The sequence below is a fragment of the Lonchura striata genome, chromosome 4 (genome assembly GCF_046129695.1).
Source record: "Lonchura striata isolate bLonStr1 chromosome 4, bLonStr1.mat, whole genome shotgun sequence".
Classification (NCBI taxonomy): Eukaryota; Metazoa; Chordata; class Aves; order Passeriformes; family Estrildidae; genus Lonchura; species Lonchura striata.
This window is the reverse complement of record NC_134606.1, coordinates 64,859,122-64,880,944: the sequence shown is the minus strand read 5'-3', so window position 1 is coordinate 64,880,944 and position 21,823 is coordinate 64,859,122. Positions and strand designations below refer to the sequence as shown.

General features: G+C 37.5%; 1 protein-coding gene across 4 annotated transcripts in view; it reads left to right on the top strand.

Moving 5' to 3' along the window:
- Window positions 1–21,823, top strand: part of GAB1 (GRB2 associated binding protein 1) — a 96,345-nt gene that overhangs the window by 41,195 nt on the left and 33,327 nt on the right. For all 4 annotated transcript variants that reach the window (XM_021526504.2, XM_021526507.2, XM_077783028.1 and 1 more), the window contains exon 2: window positions 15,781–16,075. In XM_021526504.2, the coding sequence (XP_021382179.1) occupies window positions 15,781–16,075 (295 nt within the window). The remainder of the gene's footprint in view (window positions 1–15,780; window positions 16,076–21,823) is intronic.

Sequence of the window (21,823 nt, the reverse complement as noted above, 5' to 3'; positions counted from 1 at the left end):
TCCTTTCACCATAAGAAATCTATATCTACTGTTTATTTTGCCTTGGGTTAAGCCAGATGATTTAAACTATTTGATTGTCTGTCTGCATGAAACATTCAGGAATTATTTTGCTAAGCATGAACCAGCTCTTGAGCCATTTTTTTTTTTTTCCAAGAAACTTTTGACATTTCTTAAAATAGTTTGTTCACAACATATTTGCTCCACTGTTTTGTGCTGTTTTCTTCCTTCCCATAACAGCCTGGTGGGTGAACCTGGGCATCAACCTCATGCTCTACCTCTTTGCTGTTTCTTTTGTAATGTGTTTGCTTAGCTAGCTGGCCTGCCTCCAAAAGTGCATAAGTGTGTTTATACATGCAGCCTAACAATAGTATCATAACACCAATTTGTTCTACCTGGGCTGGAAATAACAATCTAAATATTGTGAATCAAAGAGAAAGCAGTCATTTGTATATGCCTCTCTACCCTGTCAGCTCATTTCTCTTGAACATGATACAGTCACTGAAACTTTTCTTATGTTCTGTGGGAATTTTGTCAGTTCTGTCAGTATGATATGATACCTCTTTTAAATGCTAAGAGAAGTTCAGCTGTAGCTTTTCCCCCAAGCTGCATCTGATGCTGCCAGGCAGAAAACTTGTATGTCTAGTTCAGGCAGATGGTATTGCAGAAAATCATCTATGCCTACCACCATGGGGAGGAATTCATACTGTAGCAAACCATTAAACTGTGAACCATTAAACTCTGCTTTTATTATAATGTTTAAGCAGAGTTGTAAGAGGTAGAAAGCATACAATAAATGCTGGTTATGCTTATTTATTAGTCATGAGGTGACTAGCAAAATTGATCAACATATTTTGGTTAAGGTGCTAAGATATTAAAATAAGTGCTTTTTATTGTTACTTTGATTCAGCGACTTTCATCACCAAAATAATTTTCCTCTGGATTGAAACAATTTGGATTGTGTCCATCAGTAGCTGATGTGAGCAGTTCTAGCAGTATTTATACTACTCACATGCCATGGGGCCTCATGTTTTAAAGTTTATGTTTTTGAACCTAAACACTCTGGCTATATCATCTCACTGTCCCATCCTCAAAATCTTCTGATCTTTACTGAGTGGTGGTGTAATTTTGTTTTAGTAAAATCTGAGTTGACTTGCCCAATCTGCTGGAATATGTCTTTATTTTCTGTGAAAAAAAATTTAAATGGGAGTGTAAGAATGGACGTTCTGGCCATTCTGACACATCAGCTTGTTCCCAAATGTGAGAATTCCTTTGTTTCCATGTCACTCAGACTTTGGCCTCTCCGGCCTGTCTAGCATAACAAGTGCTCTCAAATCATGTAGTAGCTCCAGTGAAGTGGGACCTGCCTGGCTGGAGCTGACAGCAGCAGTACAAATAAAGTGACATTAGTAGTGTCTTGCCTGCACAGTCAGTGACAGTGAAGATACAGTCACTCTGCATCAGTGATTTCCAAAATTCTGGGTTGACGTTGTTATTATTGATCTTAGTTCATCTCTCATTATTCAAGCTGTGAATAAGCAGCTTCAGCTCTGGGGCTTTCTGGGAGGAATAGGCTTCCATCAGAGGCAAAACAACATATTCAAATTCAAATAAATCAGTTGTGTGTCTCACTGGATTCATAATAACAATGTTATATATAGGTTTAAGAGGTGGAAAATTTTGTACAATGTACTGTACAAAATTAAATCTTGCTTCTGATTTTATGCCTCTTGCTCTTGTCTCAGAGCTCTTTTCATTTTAAGAGTTAAAAATGGTTGTTTTTAGAAATAGACTACACTTTTTCAATGTCATGATACAGATTTTGAAAAACAACAAGTGCTATAGCAAATCATTATTACTCATAAGTGGCTCCAGAATGAAAAAGGTTAAGTTAGGAGTTGAGAGAAAGTACCTGCTGAATTAAGTTGTTTTGTCCATTTGAGGTTATCCACTATTAAAAATATTTTGAAACTTCTACTTGTGTAGCTTGTAATTCTGTTGGATGACAAGCAAAATGTAAAAAAACATGTTTTTCCCTTTCCACAGTCACATTGTTCCTGAATTGCTGGCAGTGGTAAGAGTTTCCAGTCAGTAAACAAAGTAGATGCTGTTTACGTGTATAAGAAAGACAACAAATAAAGTAACAAGGAATCCAATTTTAGAGTTTCTTTCCTGCCTGAAAGTTAAAAATTAAACATTTTTATAGCAAATGAAACCAGTTAGGAAACTAACAAAAAAAAAAAAAAAAAGAAAACAGTTGTATAATGCAGAGCTTGCTTTTCATGTCAAAGAGCAAAAAGTTAAAATGTGAAGTACTTTGCAGACCAGATAAGGTAAAGGGTAACACTTGAATCTGCTCAAAACAAGAAAAGAAATAATAATAATCTCATGGGGTTTAAATTCTCAGAGCAGTGCTGCTAATTTAATGGTAGATTTTTTTCTTTAAAGTATTTTTAATGTTTTTCTCTATTCTGTGATGTGATCTGATACAAATGAAGACATTAACAATCTCACTGTACTGAGCAAACAGCAGGCTAATTGTTCACTTTTTATTGAGTGCACAGAGGAGGAGGGGAATAGTTTGTGGTGAGATCAGAAATTTCTGTTTTCCATGAATCTCTTAGTTACTCATCAGAAGGATGCTATTATTAAAAAGAACAAGAACAACAACCTTCACAAGGATAAATGCTTAAAAGCAGAAATCCTTCTTAGCAGTAAAAGGTGGAGATGAATGGTGATATTTAAAATGTCTTGAGTTTGTGGGCATTTCCTAGATTACAAGAATGATCTTACAGGGCCTTTTGCCTCATCTTGTTCTTTATCCAGAGAAATGCCTGGCAAAAGAATGCATTTTTAGTGAATTTAACATTGAAATGATGCCACTTTAAATTATTTATCCTTAGATTATACCAAAGATGTTTGTATTCATCATCTGTCTCGATGCACAAAGCATGACTTCTCTTATGCTTAGATGAAGCCTTAGATGTGGGATGCTTTTGAATGGTCTAAAAGTGAAACACTGGACAGTTGGTAAACTAAATGCCCTTTGGTAGGTGGTGAGATGCAGGGAGCTGTTCAGCTGGAGCTGCAGCACAGCTGTGGTATCTGACTTTGAAAATGAGGGCTTTGAAACAAGTACCTCCTTTCATAATACAGCTACATAAAGATATTTTTATTTTTCTCTCTTCCTTTTTGTCATATGATATTTACAGCAAAAGAGTATTAGTCAAAATGACAAGAGCTGTTCAAGAAAGATTTCTCCCAGCAATTGCTGAAGGAAATGCTGCGTTTTTAGAGAAAATGACATAAAGCTTCCTATCTTTTCACTTACTTAAACTTAGCATCCAAACTGAATTGAAGGTGAGTCTGGGAAGAAGCATCTGTCACCTTCCAGTTCTTTTGTTTTTGCTTTTCCTCTCTCAAACATGCTAACTCCCTATTTTTTAATTTTCATTTTATTTTTAATGAAGGTTTTGTGAACCCTGGGGGCTGGCCATTAATTTTAGGCCATTGTGTGAATGCTGACTACTTAAAAATAGTCATGGAGTCAACCTTGCTTCCTCTCAGGGTTAATCAGTTGGAAGCATCTTCTTTTTATCCCATGTGTAAGCAAAGACTTCTCTGGACTGACAATTTGATCTATATAATGGAAAATCTAGGCAGGATATCCTTTCTCTGTTATTCCTTGGTGTGATGGCATCAGGTTGTGTCTTAAAATGGGGGAAGGGGAGGATTCTATTAGCAGAGTGGTATCAAGGGACTCTTAAACTGCAGGCTGGCTGAGGATGTCGTATTTACTTTCCTTGTTGGAATATTTGTGCTTCAAGCTACTCCTCTAACATGCCAGTGGTGGCTTGTGCTGCTGTGCCCAGAAACTTACTTGTGTGCTATTTGAGTGTTTTGTCTTTGGAAGTTGTTGTTGGATACTGAGGTCTGTGAGGGGCTTCTCTGTAGTTATTTTGAGCTCTAGCAGACCTTAATGAAATGTTGCATTGACAAGGTACATGCAGCCTTATCCTGCAGAAATGCAGTGCCTGAGCTTACCCTGCCAAGAAAAGAATGTTTCTGTTGTAATTCCATCATTAAAATGCCTCTGAAATGGAGCGGTGCCTAATGTGCACTAGAGGTGCAGTGAGTGCTGGATGAAGTGTGTGCATGGGGTAGCAAACATGCTCAGAACTATGCTGGAACATTAATAATGTTGGAAAATTATCACGGCCTTGCATGTCAGCATGCTTGTAACTGTTCCATGTAATACTCATAGCTTGAGATTTTCCTTGGCATTTGCAAGGCAGAAGGCATTACCAACCTCTCTGATTGTGAGAGAACCTTGGGTTTGGTTGTCCTGTGCTCAGGACCAGGAGTCTTGTAAAAATGACACTGACTCTTTATCCCACCCCTGCCCCTTCCTTTGTACAGAAAACACGGTGTAGCTCTGGTACAAGAAGTGAGTCCCTCTCTGAGTTGCTGCTTCTCTTCTTCTGACTGTGACCTCTGTGTGTTGTGGTGTAATAGTAGAGGAGGAACCTGGGACGTGATTGTGGCTCTGCAAAATAATAATCGGCAGGTACTTGGGATGCAAAGCAAAAAACATTAAAACTGATAAAAAGAGATGCTGTAATTGCCTGTTTGGACTTTGGAATCTGTACTGTCCAGTGTTTGTGTGGGATCATTGTTTGGGCTTTTATGTGAGGAGTAAAGATCTTTCCTTCTACACCGCAAAGTGTATCTCAGCTACTTAGAGTCAGCAGAACTCCTTTAACAAACTGATCTGTGGCTTTCCATCACCATGGCTTAACTGCAGTGTTTAAATGGACGCTTGCATTTCTTACAAGAATGTCTTCTAATTTTATGGGACATATACCTATTTCTTACCTAAAAACTCAGATAAATAAAAGTTTTTTAAAGAAAGACAAAATGTTCTAAGAAACTTCTACTGCTCTTGCTTACACTGCTGCTAATTTTGTTGTAGATAACAACCTAATGACTATGATATAAACACAAAATCTCAACATATGCAAGCATTTGTACCTCTATGCTCTTAGTAGTGCCTAGGTTAAAGTTTCAGTTTTTAGCCCCATTCAACCTAGGATTTTGAGCTAACGTTTTAAGTCTATGCAGATAACGTGTTTTAAATAGCTGTTGAAAAACCAAAGCAAGAGAAGTTTTTCAAATCTTAAGCCCACCCCTCATGTATTAAATCATTTGAAATCTTACAATTGCTGTTATTTTCAGTCCATTGTGTCTGCTTCCTGTTGGTCAAAGGTTATGAGGATAGGGTGGTGTAGAGTGAGGTGGGAAGCCGGCAGGAAAAAGAAAGCTTTACTTATTTTGGGATAGACAAAACTACAGAAATGGCCACTACAATGCTTAAATTTTCTGAAGACTTGAAGAGGTAAACTAGTCAAAAACTGTGTTCTTGATGTTGTTTACTTTTTGCTTTGTAACTTAGGTATGGGGAGAATGAATAGGTGTGAGTAACCAGGGGCTTCCTTAAAGAATGTTATCTTGAAATTTTTTTCTTTTTTTTTTTTTTTTCTTTTTTTTTTTCTTTGTTCAGAAAGAGCTTTTGTTTTGATTTACAAGTTAACTTCAGTGAATGCTGTTGCTGAAGCAAGAGCCTAAACCTCTCCACCTGTTTGTTTACTCTTATCTACTAGCTCTAAAAAAGAAAAACAAGAGAGAGGCTTTGTGCCATGGAGAACAAACAGAAACTATGATGTATTGCTTCAGTACATTGTGGGTTGTGTGTTAGGTGTGTTAATACAGCCCTCCAAAAATACAGTTTATTTTAATATTTGTGCTGTTACTGAAGAGCTGTCTGTGAGTCCTTGTCTGTTCACACATCTGTGAATTGGTTGTGGTGGTTACATTCTACAAAGTTGTTCATCCTAATAACGTATGGCATGAGGGTACTGTTACAGTCCTGGAAAGAGCAGAAAACATTTTATGTGAGCTGATGAGAACTAGAGGAGTGTTTTATAAGATAATCCAAGTAATTATATTGAAGCATCTTAATATTCAAGTAATCTGGTATGTAGTTGAATTTGCTATTGGTATGTGAGGTTCCTGAATTTCTTAACCGTTTTGTTACTGCCAGTGAGTTATTTGAATCTAAAAGTATCGTTTGCATTGTTGGAAAAACAATATTTTTGCTACAATAGGAACTCAGGATTAAGGAGCATAGTGAAAGGAATCTATATATCATAATGTCTTGGAAGGAATTTGGACTTTATGCTTGTTTATTTTGAAATTAATTTTTCTCTGGAGTTCTTCAGGTCAGTTCTCAGAAAAAAATTGCCAGAGCCTAATTGGTAAATAGTTTCATCCATGTAAAGTGAGAATGTATTTATCAGACAGAATACTGATTTTTATTTTACCTTAGCCTTTACTTTTCTTAGCAACTTTCTCTGTCATCTCTGCATATGCACATTTCAGATCTGGTGATTTGTAATGGGAAAGTTTATAGTTTTAGTGTTAAAATGTAAATCTCCATTCCTAATTCCTAATTCTTCCCCTTTCTTATATACAGGGGGAAAATTACGTGTTCCTTATATACAAACAGGGAATTCCTTGCAATGCCTTGCAGTATATAAAAACTACTGTGCCAAAGCTGTGAAGCTTTGCAGAACAATAGGTTTCCTTTAGCTTTCCCTTCACTGTGCCTGAGGAAAAGGGCTTGAGTAAGTGTCAGTCCTTTCCTTGCTGGAGCAGTGGCTGACTCATTTGCAGGAGATGCCTTGGTCTGCATATACTTGATTTGCAAAGATGTCAGTGACTGTATGTCCTTGCTCTTATGAGGAATGGATAAGGATGGAGTGTCAACATGTCCTAAGTTTAATTTGTAGGGACTATTTAAGACATAGTCTGAAGTTCCATTGGAGACTGTGTGTTAATGGATGGTTAGGAGCTTCTTTAATACAACTGGTAGGTTAAACCAGGTTCGTTACCTGGGAGACAAATTGTAGAAATTATGGGATATCTCTGTAGCATCATCCTTAATTCATTGCTAAATCCCTCTTAATTCATCATTCCCTATTGAAGCTGGAGGAACTGATGCTTCTGTGTGCAAATCCCCTTTATTTTGTAGGGTGTACAATGCACAGGATTTAAGCCTATAAATATTTTGTTAAAGAGATGATGTACAGAATGCTTGGCCTCCTGTCATCTGTAGAAAACTTGTATTGTTTGCAAACGAGCACGCTTGAGTGATCCAAGCATGAAGCAGTGACACAAGCATGCATTGAATGGTCACTGCAACTGCAGTGTCCCAGGATCTGCAGTTAGGAATGGCATGTTTTTACAAAATTCTAGTGTCTCGTTTTTCTTTTCCTTGGGTATAAGTCTTTCACTGATGATGAAGATAGATATCTACACAGGAGAGTAAGAAGGAAAAAAGATAAAACTCAGTTTGTACAAAATATTACAGGAAGCGTTGGGTTTGTGATCTGGAGAAATGGGAACTTTTCCCCAACATATTACAAACACTGCTTCAATACTCCTGTCTTCCTAGGAAATGAGGAATGAATGGATAAAAACATATGGTGAAATAGTTAATCCCCAGCTGTTAGAAGGCAAGCAGCTTCTTGATATCAATAGAGTGTAGGCTTGACTTCTCAGCTTTGAATTTTTCACATATTTATAAATACTATTTTTTTGGGGGTGTTCCTTAATGCAGCCTACACCCATGAGCTCAGTTGGAATCCAAGTCAAACAGCATGGCTGCTGCCTTCTCTGCCTTGTCTTGTTTAGGGGGTCATGTGAGCATTGTGGTAATCCTTGTGATAAGCAATGTACAGAGACTTGTAAAAACAGGGCAGAGCTTACCCCAAATTATTTGCTTTCTTAAATTAAGAGTTGTGGGGAGAAGTGAATCCTAATTAAAAGCTGATGAAAAGACTGAAGCAACTTGAAAAAAAAAATCTCAGCAAACAAACCTTTGTCTGGTGAATACACAAAAACATAATTTCTTAAATAAAACCATGTGATGCAAAGCCAGATTGCAATTTGGTTGGGTGATCACAAGCACTGTCAAAGAGGCTGATCTTTAGGAGGAAACTGGAGGAAGGAGATGTCTTGCCCTTGCTTATTTGTTTAGGAAGCCTTCAAAAGAAAGATGAGACATGCTGGAGAGAAGGAAAAATGATCCAAATCTGGTATCAGTGGTAAAGCAAAAAGCAATCGGGGGAGACTTGCAAGAGGGAGAGAGTCAAGTAAGAACACAAATCTCTCTAAATAGAAAAAGCCTCAAAATGGGAAAAGAGACCCTAAAGTACAATAAAGCAAGTCAATAAATGTAAAACTTTAAACTAGAAGGTGATGTAATCAGAATGAGAGAAGGGAGATTCTCCTGGCAGCATAATTTCAAATAGGATGGATGTGGGAAAGACTAGAGAGGGGGATGATCGGACCGTGCTCACGATCAGAGAGGAAATAATCAAATTTTAGAAATATTCTGGGAAACAGGGCAGCAAACCAAAGACCATGTAGATGTGTGAGTAAGGGGCCTGCAGTAGCTGTAATTCTCCTTGTGCCAAGGCTGACCTCATGCTTTGAGTGTTGTGTCTTCCTTGCTGACAAAGGAGTGAGCTGGAGTGGTGAGAGGTGATGGCAAAGTTCATACCACTGGTGGGGAATGTGTTCCCAGCAAATTCCTAGGAATTATGTCTTGGCTACAGAGGATGGATGGTGGAGGAGAAGTGAAAAGGTGGGTTTGCAAGTGATCAGAACCACTGGAACTTTTATAGGCATTTCAGTTGGATTAGAGAATGTAGGAAGAGAGTCCGTCTGGTCACTGGTCCTGGCTTGGAGACAGTGACATGGGGGCGCAGGTTCTGGCGCTGCTGCAGGGCTCCTACTTTATTACTCTCTATAGCTATGAATAAGTACTCCTTTGGTGAAGAGATGAGAATTTCCTTTTGTAATAATTCCCAGGTGTGCAGGAGTAAGTTTGTGCTTGCCATTAGAAAATTTCTGCCATGATGCAGAAAAGTATTTACTTGTAATAAAGATCAGTTTAATGTGAATTAGATGATACAGACCTGGCTGCACTATTGTACATTTGGAATACAGATAAGGATGTAGAAAAAAAATATATAAAAGGCAAGAAAATATTAAGTATTCCCATGCAAAATTGAGAGAAAAATGAAGATATTATTCTGTTAGATTCAGATTCACAAAATAAAGCAGCAGTTTGTGCTACACTGTCTGCATTTTATTTTGTGCCTTTTTTGGCGCTTCAATTAACACTGGGAGACTTATTCACATGTTGAAACATCAGTTATGATACTGAGCTCACAGTATATGTGTGTGGAGGTATTGTTCTGCTGTATTTTCAGTTTTTTGTTTATTTAACAAGCTAAAGTTAGAATCGACAGCACAAGACTAGAAAATAGTGACAATAGTTTGAAAACAGGAAATTTTGGCCTTATGTGTATTCGGAACAGATGATCAGGATGATGGCCAGGAGAGTGGAAACTTCCACTGAGACTGTTTTTTCCTTATTTTGCTCAGTGAGAAAAGATGGTGCTTCCTGGAAAACAAGTCTTAAGTATTTAGAGAAAGTCAAAACATATTCAGTATTTTCCTCATACCACATTTGTTTGTTTCCCAGCAATCTGTTTACACTTCTTAGTATCTAGTACTACTAAGAGTAGAATATTTGGACCATTGTCAAATCATGGAATTGTAAATTCTGCTGTATAGAATTAAAACACTAAATATTCTTTGGGTTTGGTTTTTTTTTGTTGTTGTTCTTGGCTTAATTGTTCTGTCTTAAGGTTTAAAAAGTAAAGGGCATAATTTTTAGGGAAGAGGATAAGAGGATGTTTATTGCCAGTTAGTGTTATGACAAGGGTTTCAGAAATAACTAGTAATTACATATTCTTCAGTTCCTGGTGCCCATGATATGGCCTTTAAAAAATAAACCGGATTTAAAAAAACCCATGAAACCAACCAACCTAAAAGGTTTTAAAAGATTTACAGAAAATGCTTTCCTTAAAACACTCCAAAATAAGAAATCTATATAGAAATCCATATGGAAATCTGCAAGTGTTAATTTCTTAGGGAAAACATTTGAAATTCTGCAATTTCACCATGTTGGTGTTAGTCCTGCAAGTTGGAAGAGCAGCAAGTGGAAAAAGTAAAGTCCTGTACTTGAAGTATTGTTACCTAATGTGACCTTTTCTGCTACTTCCTAGCAGTCCTTCCAAGTATGTGCCCTGTGGGATGCAGCTCATCGGTTATAGCTGTCACTGGTCTAGGCTGACCACAAGCAGGATCTAAAAAAAAGCACAATGTGAAGGAGAACTTTTATTTTTGTTTCATTTGAGCTTCTACTGGGATGCAGAGCTCAGGTCTAATGCACAAGTCAGTGAAGCTGTGCCAGAGGTGTGTTTGTCTTCTGTGATGGCTGGAATAACTGGACAATGGAAATGTGGAGGCAAAAAGGAGCAGAAATACTCAGCTGCTGTTTGGGATCCTTTTTCTGGTTGTTTGTCAAAGACATGTACCAATTTCACTGTTTTTTAACCTTTGCACTGAGAAGTAAGTAGGAGAGAGGAATAGATTAAATAGATGGGAGCAAAAAAAGCATAAAGAAAATTAAATCTTGATCCCAGCAGACAATTGAAAAATGCTTAATAGTAGCTACAGGAATTAAATTTCCACAAGAGCATACAAAGTCACCTCAGGCTGTGTCTTTTGCTGTTCCTTCTCTCTGGTTCATGTTCTCCTTTCTGTCTTCTGTTTACTTCATACGTTCTTTTGGAATAAGGAAATGTCTTGTTGTGCATTTATGAAACACCAGGTATTTTTTGGAGCCTTCCTTGACCCCCTGGGCAAGTAATTTCTTTCTGCCAGGTCTTCATTGATGTCTCTGAGAGAGAAGGATGCCAAATAGTGCCCTTTTAAAGTACTTTGTGACTACAGAGATGAAAACCTAAGCACACACTTCCACACACTTGAGAGATGAGAAGGAAGGCCTGAGATTGGTAATTTTATTCTTGGATTTACAGATCATACATGGAGAAAGATTTATTAGCAGTGTTACTGTGGTGGGGTGTAAGGAACTCTCTTTGACTTAGCCAGTTCTCAGGTGTTTTGAAAGGTTTTTTTGATTGGATGCTACCCAGAAGAAAAATGGTGGCAAATGTGCTAGAAGAGGAAAATCAGCTTTAAGCAGTCTTAGAATGGTGAGTAATAACAGTAGGAAACTACAGAAGGATAATTGATCATTTATCAGTAAGCAGTCACTTGGCCATGTGAGAGCTAAATCTGTAAAAAATGGACCACAAAAAGCTGTCTTTCATTTAACATCTCTAAGCTTTTATTTTAACATGTCAGGTAATCATTTTGGCCTCTTGAGAAACCACTTTAGGAAGTGGTTCTAAATGGAAGGTTAAATCCTTTGAAAAATATAAATTATCTGCTTTTTCCTGCCCCTTCCTCCTTCCTTTCTCTTTCCATTTACATATGCATCCCATATTTCCTACATCTTTGAACTACAGGCAGCAGCTGAATGAAGTACATCTTGAGTGAATATGAGGAGAGAGGAGGGGAAAATAATCCATAAATTTAGAGATTAAGGGATAGCTACAACTTCTTCAACAGGTACACCTCTTGTAAGTAGAATATATTCTAAATTCTGTGTACCGCATACAGCAGTATGCAGTAGTTAAAAATAAAAACCAAAAAAAGAACTAAACCCTAACACTGCTGCATGATGCCTTCTGTCAATTTCTTAGCCTCTTCATTCACATTTGAAGTCAGCAATTTGCATATACTTTAATAAAAAAAAAGCCTTAATCATAGAAATGTCTTGGTTTTACTTTGTAACCTACACAAAATGCTGTGTAAAAAATACAGAATTCCACTGTTCCTTTGATCATTTGATGCTCTGTGGGTGAGCAGCTTGTCACATTTCAGACCCTCTCAAAAGCAAGTAAACAAGCTCATTTCTATAGTTATGATGGTCTCATGACAGAAGCAGGACAATGTTTGGCAGGTGTGCTGGTGTCCTGTGTTAGGCCAGCAGATGTGCTGTGCAGCCCAGAGGAGAAAACAAGCTGAGAGGCACACAAGGCCTTTCTTACACTGAAGGAAAAGCATCACACCTTGTTCAACTGTGTTTTGTAATAATTTACAAAGCCTACACAGGCTTTTGGTGAACTTGCTAACCATGGTTTTTGCCTTACAACACTTACAAAAGGAGCCGTTTTTCTTCTGAATTAGGTATTTGCTCTGCAAGCAGCGTTTAGGGACTAAGTGCTAGTATATTTAGAAAATATATTATTAAACCATATTTATATTAATAACATATTTTATATATTTGAGTGAATCTTCCATTAAAAAAAAATATTTGCTCAAATATCTTCCCAGAATTAAAGAACTACAAAATATTTAAATCATATTTGGCTATTATTTTACTTCTCAAACTAAAAACAGTTGGCTTCTAGCACAGAAAACCAGTGTTTGATAATGTATGACTGATAATGACATCAGTTATGTGACAGATAAATAACTGGTACCTTTAATTTTCCTGTGACATAAAGTGGTTGTGAGTGATTATGAGAAATAGTTTGTAGCATGCATTTCTATAAAAGAAAACACAAAATTTTCAAGCAAAAACTCCCAAATGGGTAAAAAAAAAGAATAAAACTTGCATAAGTACATATTTGCGCATGTACACTCTCTCTTTTAGAGATTGCTCTTTGGAAAGCTGTTGCTGAAAAAGCTCTTCCTTCCACATATAACACAAATAGCACCATATTCTGTACTTCAGTGGGGCAGTGCACAGCTTTCTTTGCAGTGACAAATACTGAAATGTTAAAAATAGATCAAGCTTTGAGAATCCCAGATATTTTCAAATAACAAAGGATGATTTATGTGAGCTCATTTTGCACTTTGACAAAGTATAGAGGCTCTTTTGTACTATGATTAGCAAGGGTGCTGATGTCAGTTTGCTTGTCTAGCTTTAAGCTTTATTCTGCTGCTAAATTGTGCTTTGTACTGTACTGCAGAGAACCTTTGTATCTGCCTTATTAGTGTGTAGTTTATGGAATTGCTTTTGTTTTTGAATATAATCTGTGCCAGTTTCAGAGTGTGACTCACTATTGGACTGAAATAAATGTTCGCATATGCACTATGTGAAAACTCTTCAAAAATAGTAGCAGGTGCTAGCAGGCTAAATTCAATGTTTTAAATATTTAAGACTTGCTGTTTTGTAGCCTGAAGGGCTGAAAGGAAATTCTTTTAGCTCCATGTTTTTTCTCAGTTTTAGAGTCCTATTTGCTCATTAATACTCAACAGAAAATGTCAGGATTGCTAAGAACCTTTTATTCCCTAACACAGTACTAAAAATAAATTTTTAGTAGAGGCATGCCTGGTTGATACAGAGTTGACAGAGTTATTTTGCATGGCATTTTGTTGGTGCACAAACTGTTAGACAAAATACACCATACTTCTCAATTGCACTTCTTCCTCTCCTATCTCTAATTTCTTTCCTCCTGATTTCTGCTTTGAAAATTTAATGAGTTACTGAAGGCTGAGGTTAAAGATAAAGCAGTTTCTGAAAGAGTTTGTAGCAGTTATCTGTGATCAGGCTTGCCTGGAGAAAGGCTCATCTACTGAAGTTTCATGTTATCCCAGCATCTAAGTTGTCACTTGATTTGGAAGCAGGAAACAAAACAAACTCTGCTAATGTTTTTGGGTCGCTGTTAAATGCTGCTTATCCAGCTGTGCTGCTAGGATATACTCACATTTGAAATCTAAATTGAAGGGGTTTGTTCTATTGCATCTTCTACATTTTAACTGTTCACCAGTTAACCTTACTGCTACCATGGAAATAGTTGCTTGAGACTTTGACAGTTCGCTTACAGTTCAGCATTTAAAAACAGATGCTGTTATTCAGAACTGCAATAAATAAAATTGTTTTGTAAAGTATAGACATTATCTTTAAATTAGAAAAAAACGTTTTGAGGTTTGCTAGTTGGAGAATGGATCACAAGCCTTAATTAATCTGTCTGTCCTTTTTCCCTTTCTCCTTTCTGTATTATCTTTTCATAGTAGCTTTCTAAGCTTGGTACCCCAAACAGGCATGCACAGTGGGGGTTTTATGAGTCTTTGGGGCAAAGCCCACAGCACTTGTTTAGAGTGGGGAGATGGCAGTGCAGTTCTTCCTCCTTGTCCCTTATGTCCCCCTTCCACTAGTTTGTTTAAAGGTAGCACCTACAAAAAACCAAATGAATGCACTTTTGTGCCTCACAAAAATGGCCCTGAATCTTTCCCTAATACACAGTGAGAAACGCTTGTCTTCGGAGCTGATGTCCCAGTGTTTAAAGGACATCACATATCTTGATGCCTTCTGGGACCATCCTTTCTGATTCTGTTCCTTTCCTTGGTTAGCTCACAGCCAGGGCTGGCTGAAAGGAAAATGCCCTCACCCTCATTATGCATTTATTCTGCTGTTTTTTTCCTGGTTGTTTTTGTTTTGTTTTTTTTTTTAATCTTTCAAAGGACTTGCTGACAACCTTGTCTGAATATCCTAAAGAAGTTTACAGTGGGGTGACTTGGGGCATGGTGTGAGTCTGTGGTGTAATGCAGGTCTTGGCCACTGCACTGATTTACCTTGGTCTCCAACTTTGCTGAAAAATGTAAGAACACGGGTGGCTCTCCACTGGATCTGGGCTCTGCTTTCAGACTTCTCTGTGCAGCTCTCCTAGTGAGCAATGGCAGTGTGTCTGGTTTCTTCTGCTGTGCCAAATTATCCTGGCACTGGGGTATGAAAAGAAGCTGCTAGCATAGTATTGCTGGTAGAGCTGAGGAACAAAAGTGCAGCCAAGTGAGGCAATGATGATGCTGTTGGAAGCAGCAGGACAGCTGTATGCTGAGCTTGGTTGTGTAGTTTTAGTTAAGGTCTTTGATGAGAATTATGGCAGGTGATAGAGGCCTATGGGATGAAAGGCAGCTAAGGATTAGTTAGAGAATGCAACATTTTGCATTTGCTTTTCTCTTAGACCAGCTTCTTTCTGCAGCATCAGGAGAGGTCTTATAATAGGCACAGTGTCAGACTATCAAATTGATTTGTTCTATATCTTCCCCAAAGACTGGGCTTATGTGGTAAAAGTACAACATTTGGTCATTCTCTCCATCCCCATCTCTCTAACAGTTTCAAAAAATAATAATGTTGCTCTTTTTCTGTAGGAGGTACTAATGTAGAAATATGATGAGGTTCTGAGTGCAGAGTTCTGCTGGCATCGAGGTGCATGTACAGTGTCTGTTCCTTAAATGCAGGTCACTATCGCTGAGTATCAGTGAAAAATTCAGTTAAAGTGCATCAGCCTGAAATAACAGATACTGTAAACAAAACATCATGGAACACATAAAGATGTATTTCATTTTGTCTTTCTCATGCCTATGACAGCTTCCTTCAGAAGCCCTTTTTGTGTGCTTTTTTGCCCCTTTCCTGATCCCCACCCCACTTTTTTCTTTAGTGTATTCATGCTTTCTCATTTTGTAAACAGTGATTTAATTTATATATGCACTTGTTACAAACAAAGCCAAGATATAAAATTTAAAATACAAATTCAGTAATCCTCAAGTCCACTGCTTTAACAATACCTAAATAGTGTTAAATGTGGGTATTTGGTGTGTAATCTCTTAGTATAATAATTGAACTATTTATTAGTACTTGGTTCAACCCAGGCTGGAGTCACACATAAAAGGTCGTAAAGTGTGATTTCTTTCTTCTAATTTTTCTTCCTTTTTTCTCTCCCCAATTTCCAGGCATGGAAGAGAAGGTGGTTTGTGCTTCGGAGCGGCCGCTTAACGGGGGATCCAGATGTATTAGAATACTACAAAAATGACCATGCCAAGAAGCCTATCCGTATTATTGACTTAAATCTGTGCCAACAAGTGGATGCTGGATTAACGTTCAACAAAAAGGAGTTTGAAAACAGCTATATTTTTGATATCAACACTATAGACCGAGTTTTCTATTTGGTAGCGGACAGCGAGGAGGAGATGAATAAGTGGGTTCGATGTATCTGTGATATCTGTGGGTTCAACCCTACAGATGAGGGTAAGTTCTGTTACTTTTTCTGAGAAAGTGCAGTGCCTATGTGTGAGGAACATTTCAAAGATCAGATGACTATCTTTAGCTGGCATATGTTTTAAAACTTGTGTGTATTGGCATTGAAACTTCCTTGTTATCCTCAAAAAAAGTAAGCAGAACAGAGGGAGATATTCAGAATTTGTTACAAATTAAGTATGCCGTAGAACTTGGATGACGCTCTTCCGTTCTGCGTGATGTTAAGTCTTGGGAGTGCAAGAAAAATCTCAAAGTACAATCGTGTACAGCAGTAAATCTTCATAATCACCAAAGGAGTCCCATTTGGTATAAAAACATATGGTTATACAAGCAGGAATGAGTGCAAAATGTCAGGTTTCTAATATTACCATTTCTCCCTCTGCTTTGAGACTCGGGGGAAAAGAAATCCACCCCCATCAGCTAAAACAAACAAAAAATAACCTGTAGCTTTGCACTATCCAACTCAAATCCTACCAAAATAGATAGTCTATGAAGGCAGCTTGTAGGAAGCATGATGGTGTGTTTAATTCCTTGGAAATACCTCGTGGCCATTGCTTGTCCTGAATCCATTCTTTTTTATTTACTTGTATTCCTGCATTCCTTTTGGAGATTAGTGGGTTACATGACTTGCTGTAGCTGGGTGCACAGTTCCAAGAAAAGATTAAATAGGAGTGGTAAGAAGGTTATACACAAGGCATGCCTGACTGAAGGGGCTAGAATTAAATTCCTGCTTTTTGTAGGATTGTGGATTGAGGGAGGTGAGGGAGAAAAAGGGACTTTCATCACTTTGCTCCAGCCAAATCTTCAAAGTGTCTGGAAAATACTGTTGTGTTATGAAGAAGGAGCCCTTTCCTTTCTCCTTATTGCAGTTTTGAACTAGAACTTTGTTATGAAAATTTCATCTATGAATTGCTGCTCTAATGGCAAATTCAGGGAAGTTTGCTTCTTTTGACAGTTCCAGCGTGTTTTTGTGGCATCCTGAGCATACCCAGGACCCGCAGCACATCTCAGGGAGCAACTGCCATGGGATTCAGTGCTCAGCCTGCCAGGCATTCCTGCATTCCAGAGAGGTGTGGGCAGGGGGCAATGCACCAGCTATGGGCAGAAGTGCTGGTTCTGGGGATAAACTAGAAATCTGGGATCTAAGGAGGAAATGTGTTCACCTGGCAGCTCTTTGGCAGAGCACAAAGGAATACGTGTCCATTGCACGGAACAGAGAGGTGGGGTCCCCTCAAAACCATCAGACCTTTCATCTGAGAGCTGGTGTATTGTTAGCCTGAGTTTTCTGTCACTGAACTAAAGATGAAACCTGTTGTGCATGTGGAGATATGTAACTATGCCCTCACAAACTGAGTTTTTGCTTCAGTCAATTGTATCAATAACTTCTCCCCAATGTACTCTCATTGCATGTTTCATCTTTGGCATTTTAGCTTTGGCTGAATTATTCCAACACCTTTACTTCACATGCCTGAGAGTTGATAGTACTGTCTATTTTATCAGTTTAGTGATGCCTTTCAGTGCATTGAGGAAGAATTAAAAAAAGGAAAGTGGGAAAATCAGTTGCTGAGTGTTTATTGACAAGTTCTTCTTTTTCTAAGATGAATCTTCCTGCCAATGGAAGAGCAGGTCGTAAATGTACTTTAAAAAAATATGTGTTCACCTGCAGCTTATTTTGAAAAGTTAAAGGACAGGTGAAGTTCAGATAGTAAAAACACACTATTATTTTAATTTGGAGCTAAACAAAAGGAGTATGTGGCATAACCAATCTATTACCTGTGGAAGCAGAAGATAGTTTTCTTTGAGGCTGGAAAAAATGTCTCTTGGCAGACTAATTAAGGACTGTTGTGAGTGTCCTCTTTGGCATTCATTGCTCAATCAAGAACTAGGAACACCATTGCCCTGTTGCTCCTTCTGGGGTTCATTTGGAAATCCAGGAACTTGCTTTCCTTGGATTTATAAAGAAAATATTTGCAAGACAGCAGTGGCTAGTGCTATTAGAAAACAATTAGGGAGTTGTTGTTTTGGTGTTGAGATGAAAGAGGGAGAAAGAGTTGCTTGTAACTGTAGACAGATCAGAAAAATAATGCTCAGAGTAACTGTGAGCTGCTCCTTTCATACATAGCAGAGACTCAGCGATTCCTGTAATGTAAACTTTGGTCTTTTTTTCATTAGAAATTATTTTGAGTACTCATTTTTACCTAATGCTTTGTTTTGACCTTCCAACTAGAAACTGATTTATGCATGTGAAATCTCTACATTGTGGAGATCTGCAATGTTACATTTGTATTTGGACAAAGTAGATAATTTATGTTCTTCAATCATATTTACAAGCATTGACTGTTCACATTTCTGGTTGCATCATAGTCTGGTGTAATCTGTAATGATTGCATGAGAATTACAAATATATGCAATATTTGGCTTTTTATAGGGACTTTCTTTTAAGAAAGGTTTCTCAGCAATTTAGGTATTTTAAAATTAAACAAGACAGAAACAGGAAGGAATTTTTATTTTAAATAAGGTAAATAATTATTTTACTTTTAAAAGTAAAATTCTGTGTAGTTTTTATGTTATCTTCAGCTAATGCTTCTTGTTTTCAAATGGAAGCTATAAAACATTCTTTTCTGTAGCATCTTTCTGTTTAAAACACATGTGCAAAGTTGAGGGGCACCAATGCATGAGCATTGGGTTTGGGTTTGCCACTGGGTTTCATACTGTGCTTTTAGTATTCATGTTTTCTCTGAAAGATCATGATATAAAAGTTCATCTAGAGATTAAAATGGAACTATAAGGCAAAAATGCAGCACTAGTGTTTCACTTTGAACTGTACTGAGAGACAATTGTAATGGAGAGACTGAATGGACCTGGTTGGTAATGGCTATTTTGTGCCTTCTGCTGTGGAGACATCCTCTGAAATACTTTCAGCAGGGTGAGGGTAAATGCTTAAAGAAAGGTAAAAATGGAGGAAATGTTTGGGTTTTTTTAAGTAATTGATAAGAAGAAAGGTTGAAGGATTTTTTTTTTCCCTGAGAAGAAAATACTGAGGGAAGAACTGACTTCAAAAAAACAGCTGGGATAAGCAGGACATGGATCCTCTCTTACCTGAGGAGAGAACTTGTTTTTCTCTCAATGAGTGATGTAACAATAAAGAAAACCCTTTGAAGGATATCTAAGCACAGTCCTTCCCTAGAAGGCATCTGTGATTAATGTTTTTTATGTGATCCAGCTCCATGTTTCTGTAATTTAGTGAATTGTGTTCTTGGCAGAGCAGGGAAAGGAGGAAATGATCTTACTAAATGCAAAGGTGTTACTTGCATGTATTCATTTGAATAAAGATAGCAGCAGCAAAATAAACCAGAAGAAATAACAAGGTAGAGAAGACAAAAAAAGGGAAGAACAAGACATTGAAATCTACAATTACATTTACATAAATAATAAAATGTGAAAAAAGTTTCTGTCATCTTAAGGACCATGCATTGAAGAAGCTGCAGCTTGTTTCACACATGATGCTTTCAAAGTTTCTTTTCAGGCTGCAGCTATCTGGTATATGTCTTCATACCTTTTTGCCTTTGGAACAATAAAATTTTATATTTGCTTTTTTAAAATGATGTTCTGATAATCCATGCACTGCAAGTTGAGCACAGCTTCAGTGCAATATCAGAGACTGACAGGATGAACATAACTTCACCTTCCCATCCTGACTCCTTGTCTTTGATAAATAAATAGTGGGTGCTGGAGGTATTTAGGGTGCCCTTCCTGCATGAAGGGTCTGCCTGTAAGAAATAAAAAACATTCTTCTTTGACAGCTTTAACAAGTTCATGACAGAGCCTAGCACACGTGGCAAAGCAAAATTGCCATCCCAATAGCGGCAATTTTGATATGTTCAATATTTTAATATTCAAGACCTTGGTCATTAAAGGGCTCAAAAGTGAGGAGAAATAGCTGAGCTTCTAGATGAAGGAAGGGAGGCTCTGAAAGAGCATAAAGGGAAGTGCAAGGACAAAGTAATAAGCTTAAAAAAAATCACAACAAATTTGCTCTATGGAGATGATGTACTTAATGAAGAGTTGAGGCATTTTTCTATCTCTCAGATATGATTAGCTAGAAAGAATTGTTGGCTCAAAGGTGACGTGCCAGAATGATGAGTGACTGATGACCTGGAGCGCAGTAAAAAATAACAAAATAACCAAGTTAAGCATTAGGAGAAAAATCCCCCAGAGAAGGGTCATGGGTCAGTTGTCACAGACGTGAGGCAGAAGGTGCAGAAGGAATAATGGCACAAAGGCATCTGTTTTGTGAAGACTTTTTTAGTTGCTTATTTTGAGTAAGCACCTACAGAAGTTAGTCTATAACACGACTCCCTGATTATATTTCCTGTGTCACCCAGCCTATGTGCCATCTCAAGATGGGCAAAACAGGCTACAGATGTTTCCTTATTTCTCCTTTTAAATGAATAGGCTTCAAAACAAAGTTGCAGGTGGAGAGGGGGTGTCAATTCCACGTGCAAATGCTTTTGAGATTTTCAAATTTTAAATGGGTAGTGAAAACTACAGCTTAAAATTACACATGACCTGCAGATAGCAAGAACTAAATTTTAGATGTTAGCTCTGAAAGATGAAAACTTCAGCATGTGATGGAACCTGGAGCAGTTGGTTGTGTTTCTGGTTCAGATGCAGGAGGCATAATGTGTGAAGCTGAATTCTTCATTCCTTAAAGAGGGTATCATGTTTATCTTCAGGAGGAGAGAGATACTGTGAGATTATATTAAACTAAGAAAAGAAACCTATGAAATGCATAGGAAGTTTTTATTAGAGCATTTTAAAGGACTTTCTCTAGCTGTAGCAGAAAGGTTCAGTATGGAGCTTTACTGCATAGATTTCATATTGATGCCGAGCTGATCACTTAATGCCAAATCCCAAATCCATGCTCATATGTCTGTGTCCCTTCTGGGCTGGATCTGGCTCTCATCTATTGAGATGTATCTCATCTATTCTAATGTGTGAATAGCACAAGTACCCACCAGTATACATGTGCTTGTGCTCCGTGTGTGCATGTGTGGCCCTTTGATTCCAGGATCTCTCAAACAAAGTTCTTTTAAGGCTTCAGGTGTAGTTATGAGGTGTTTATTTGGTGGGTTTTTTTAAATTATGGCTCTTACTATTGTGTCTGAAATTTTGGGCAAGGTTATTGCTCTGATATTTTGTTGGCCACTGGTTATTTTAATAACACATGCATTGTAGTAAGTTGATGGAATGAAACATCTCAGAAGCATAGAAGAATCATGCCATTGCACATCTGTAGCTGATTCACTGTTGCAATGGAAAAATCCCATTTCTGTTTTCATATTTCTACCTACAATGTGCAAAGAAAGCATTATCTTACTTTGATGGCAATTTTGACATTTAAAGAAATGCGTGCTGTAATGAGGCCTCTGTGTTTTGTTCACTATGAGAACATTTCAAGTTTTTGCATAACTAGAATATTGAGACTGTACTTCATAGCGTAGAAGACAATTTAATTTTTGCTTTCATTAAAAAACAAACAAACACCACAACATAAACCCAATCCTAAATAGAAACTCCCACACTCAGATTTTCTAGGTTGTACACAAAGCACAGATATGTAGGAACTTGAGGAATAAAGTAGCTTTATGTATTTAAGAAGGAAGAAAGTGAAATATTTTATTATTCTTGTTCAGAAAATGCTCTTTTTACATCATAAATTTTACAAGATATGAAAAT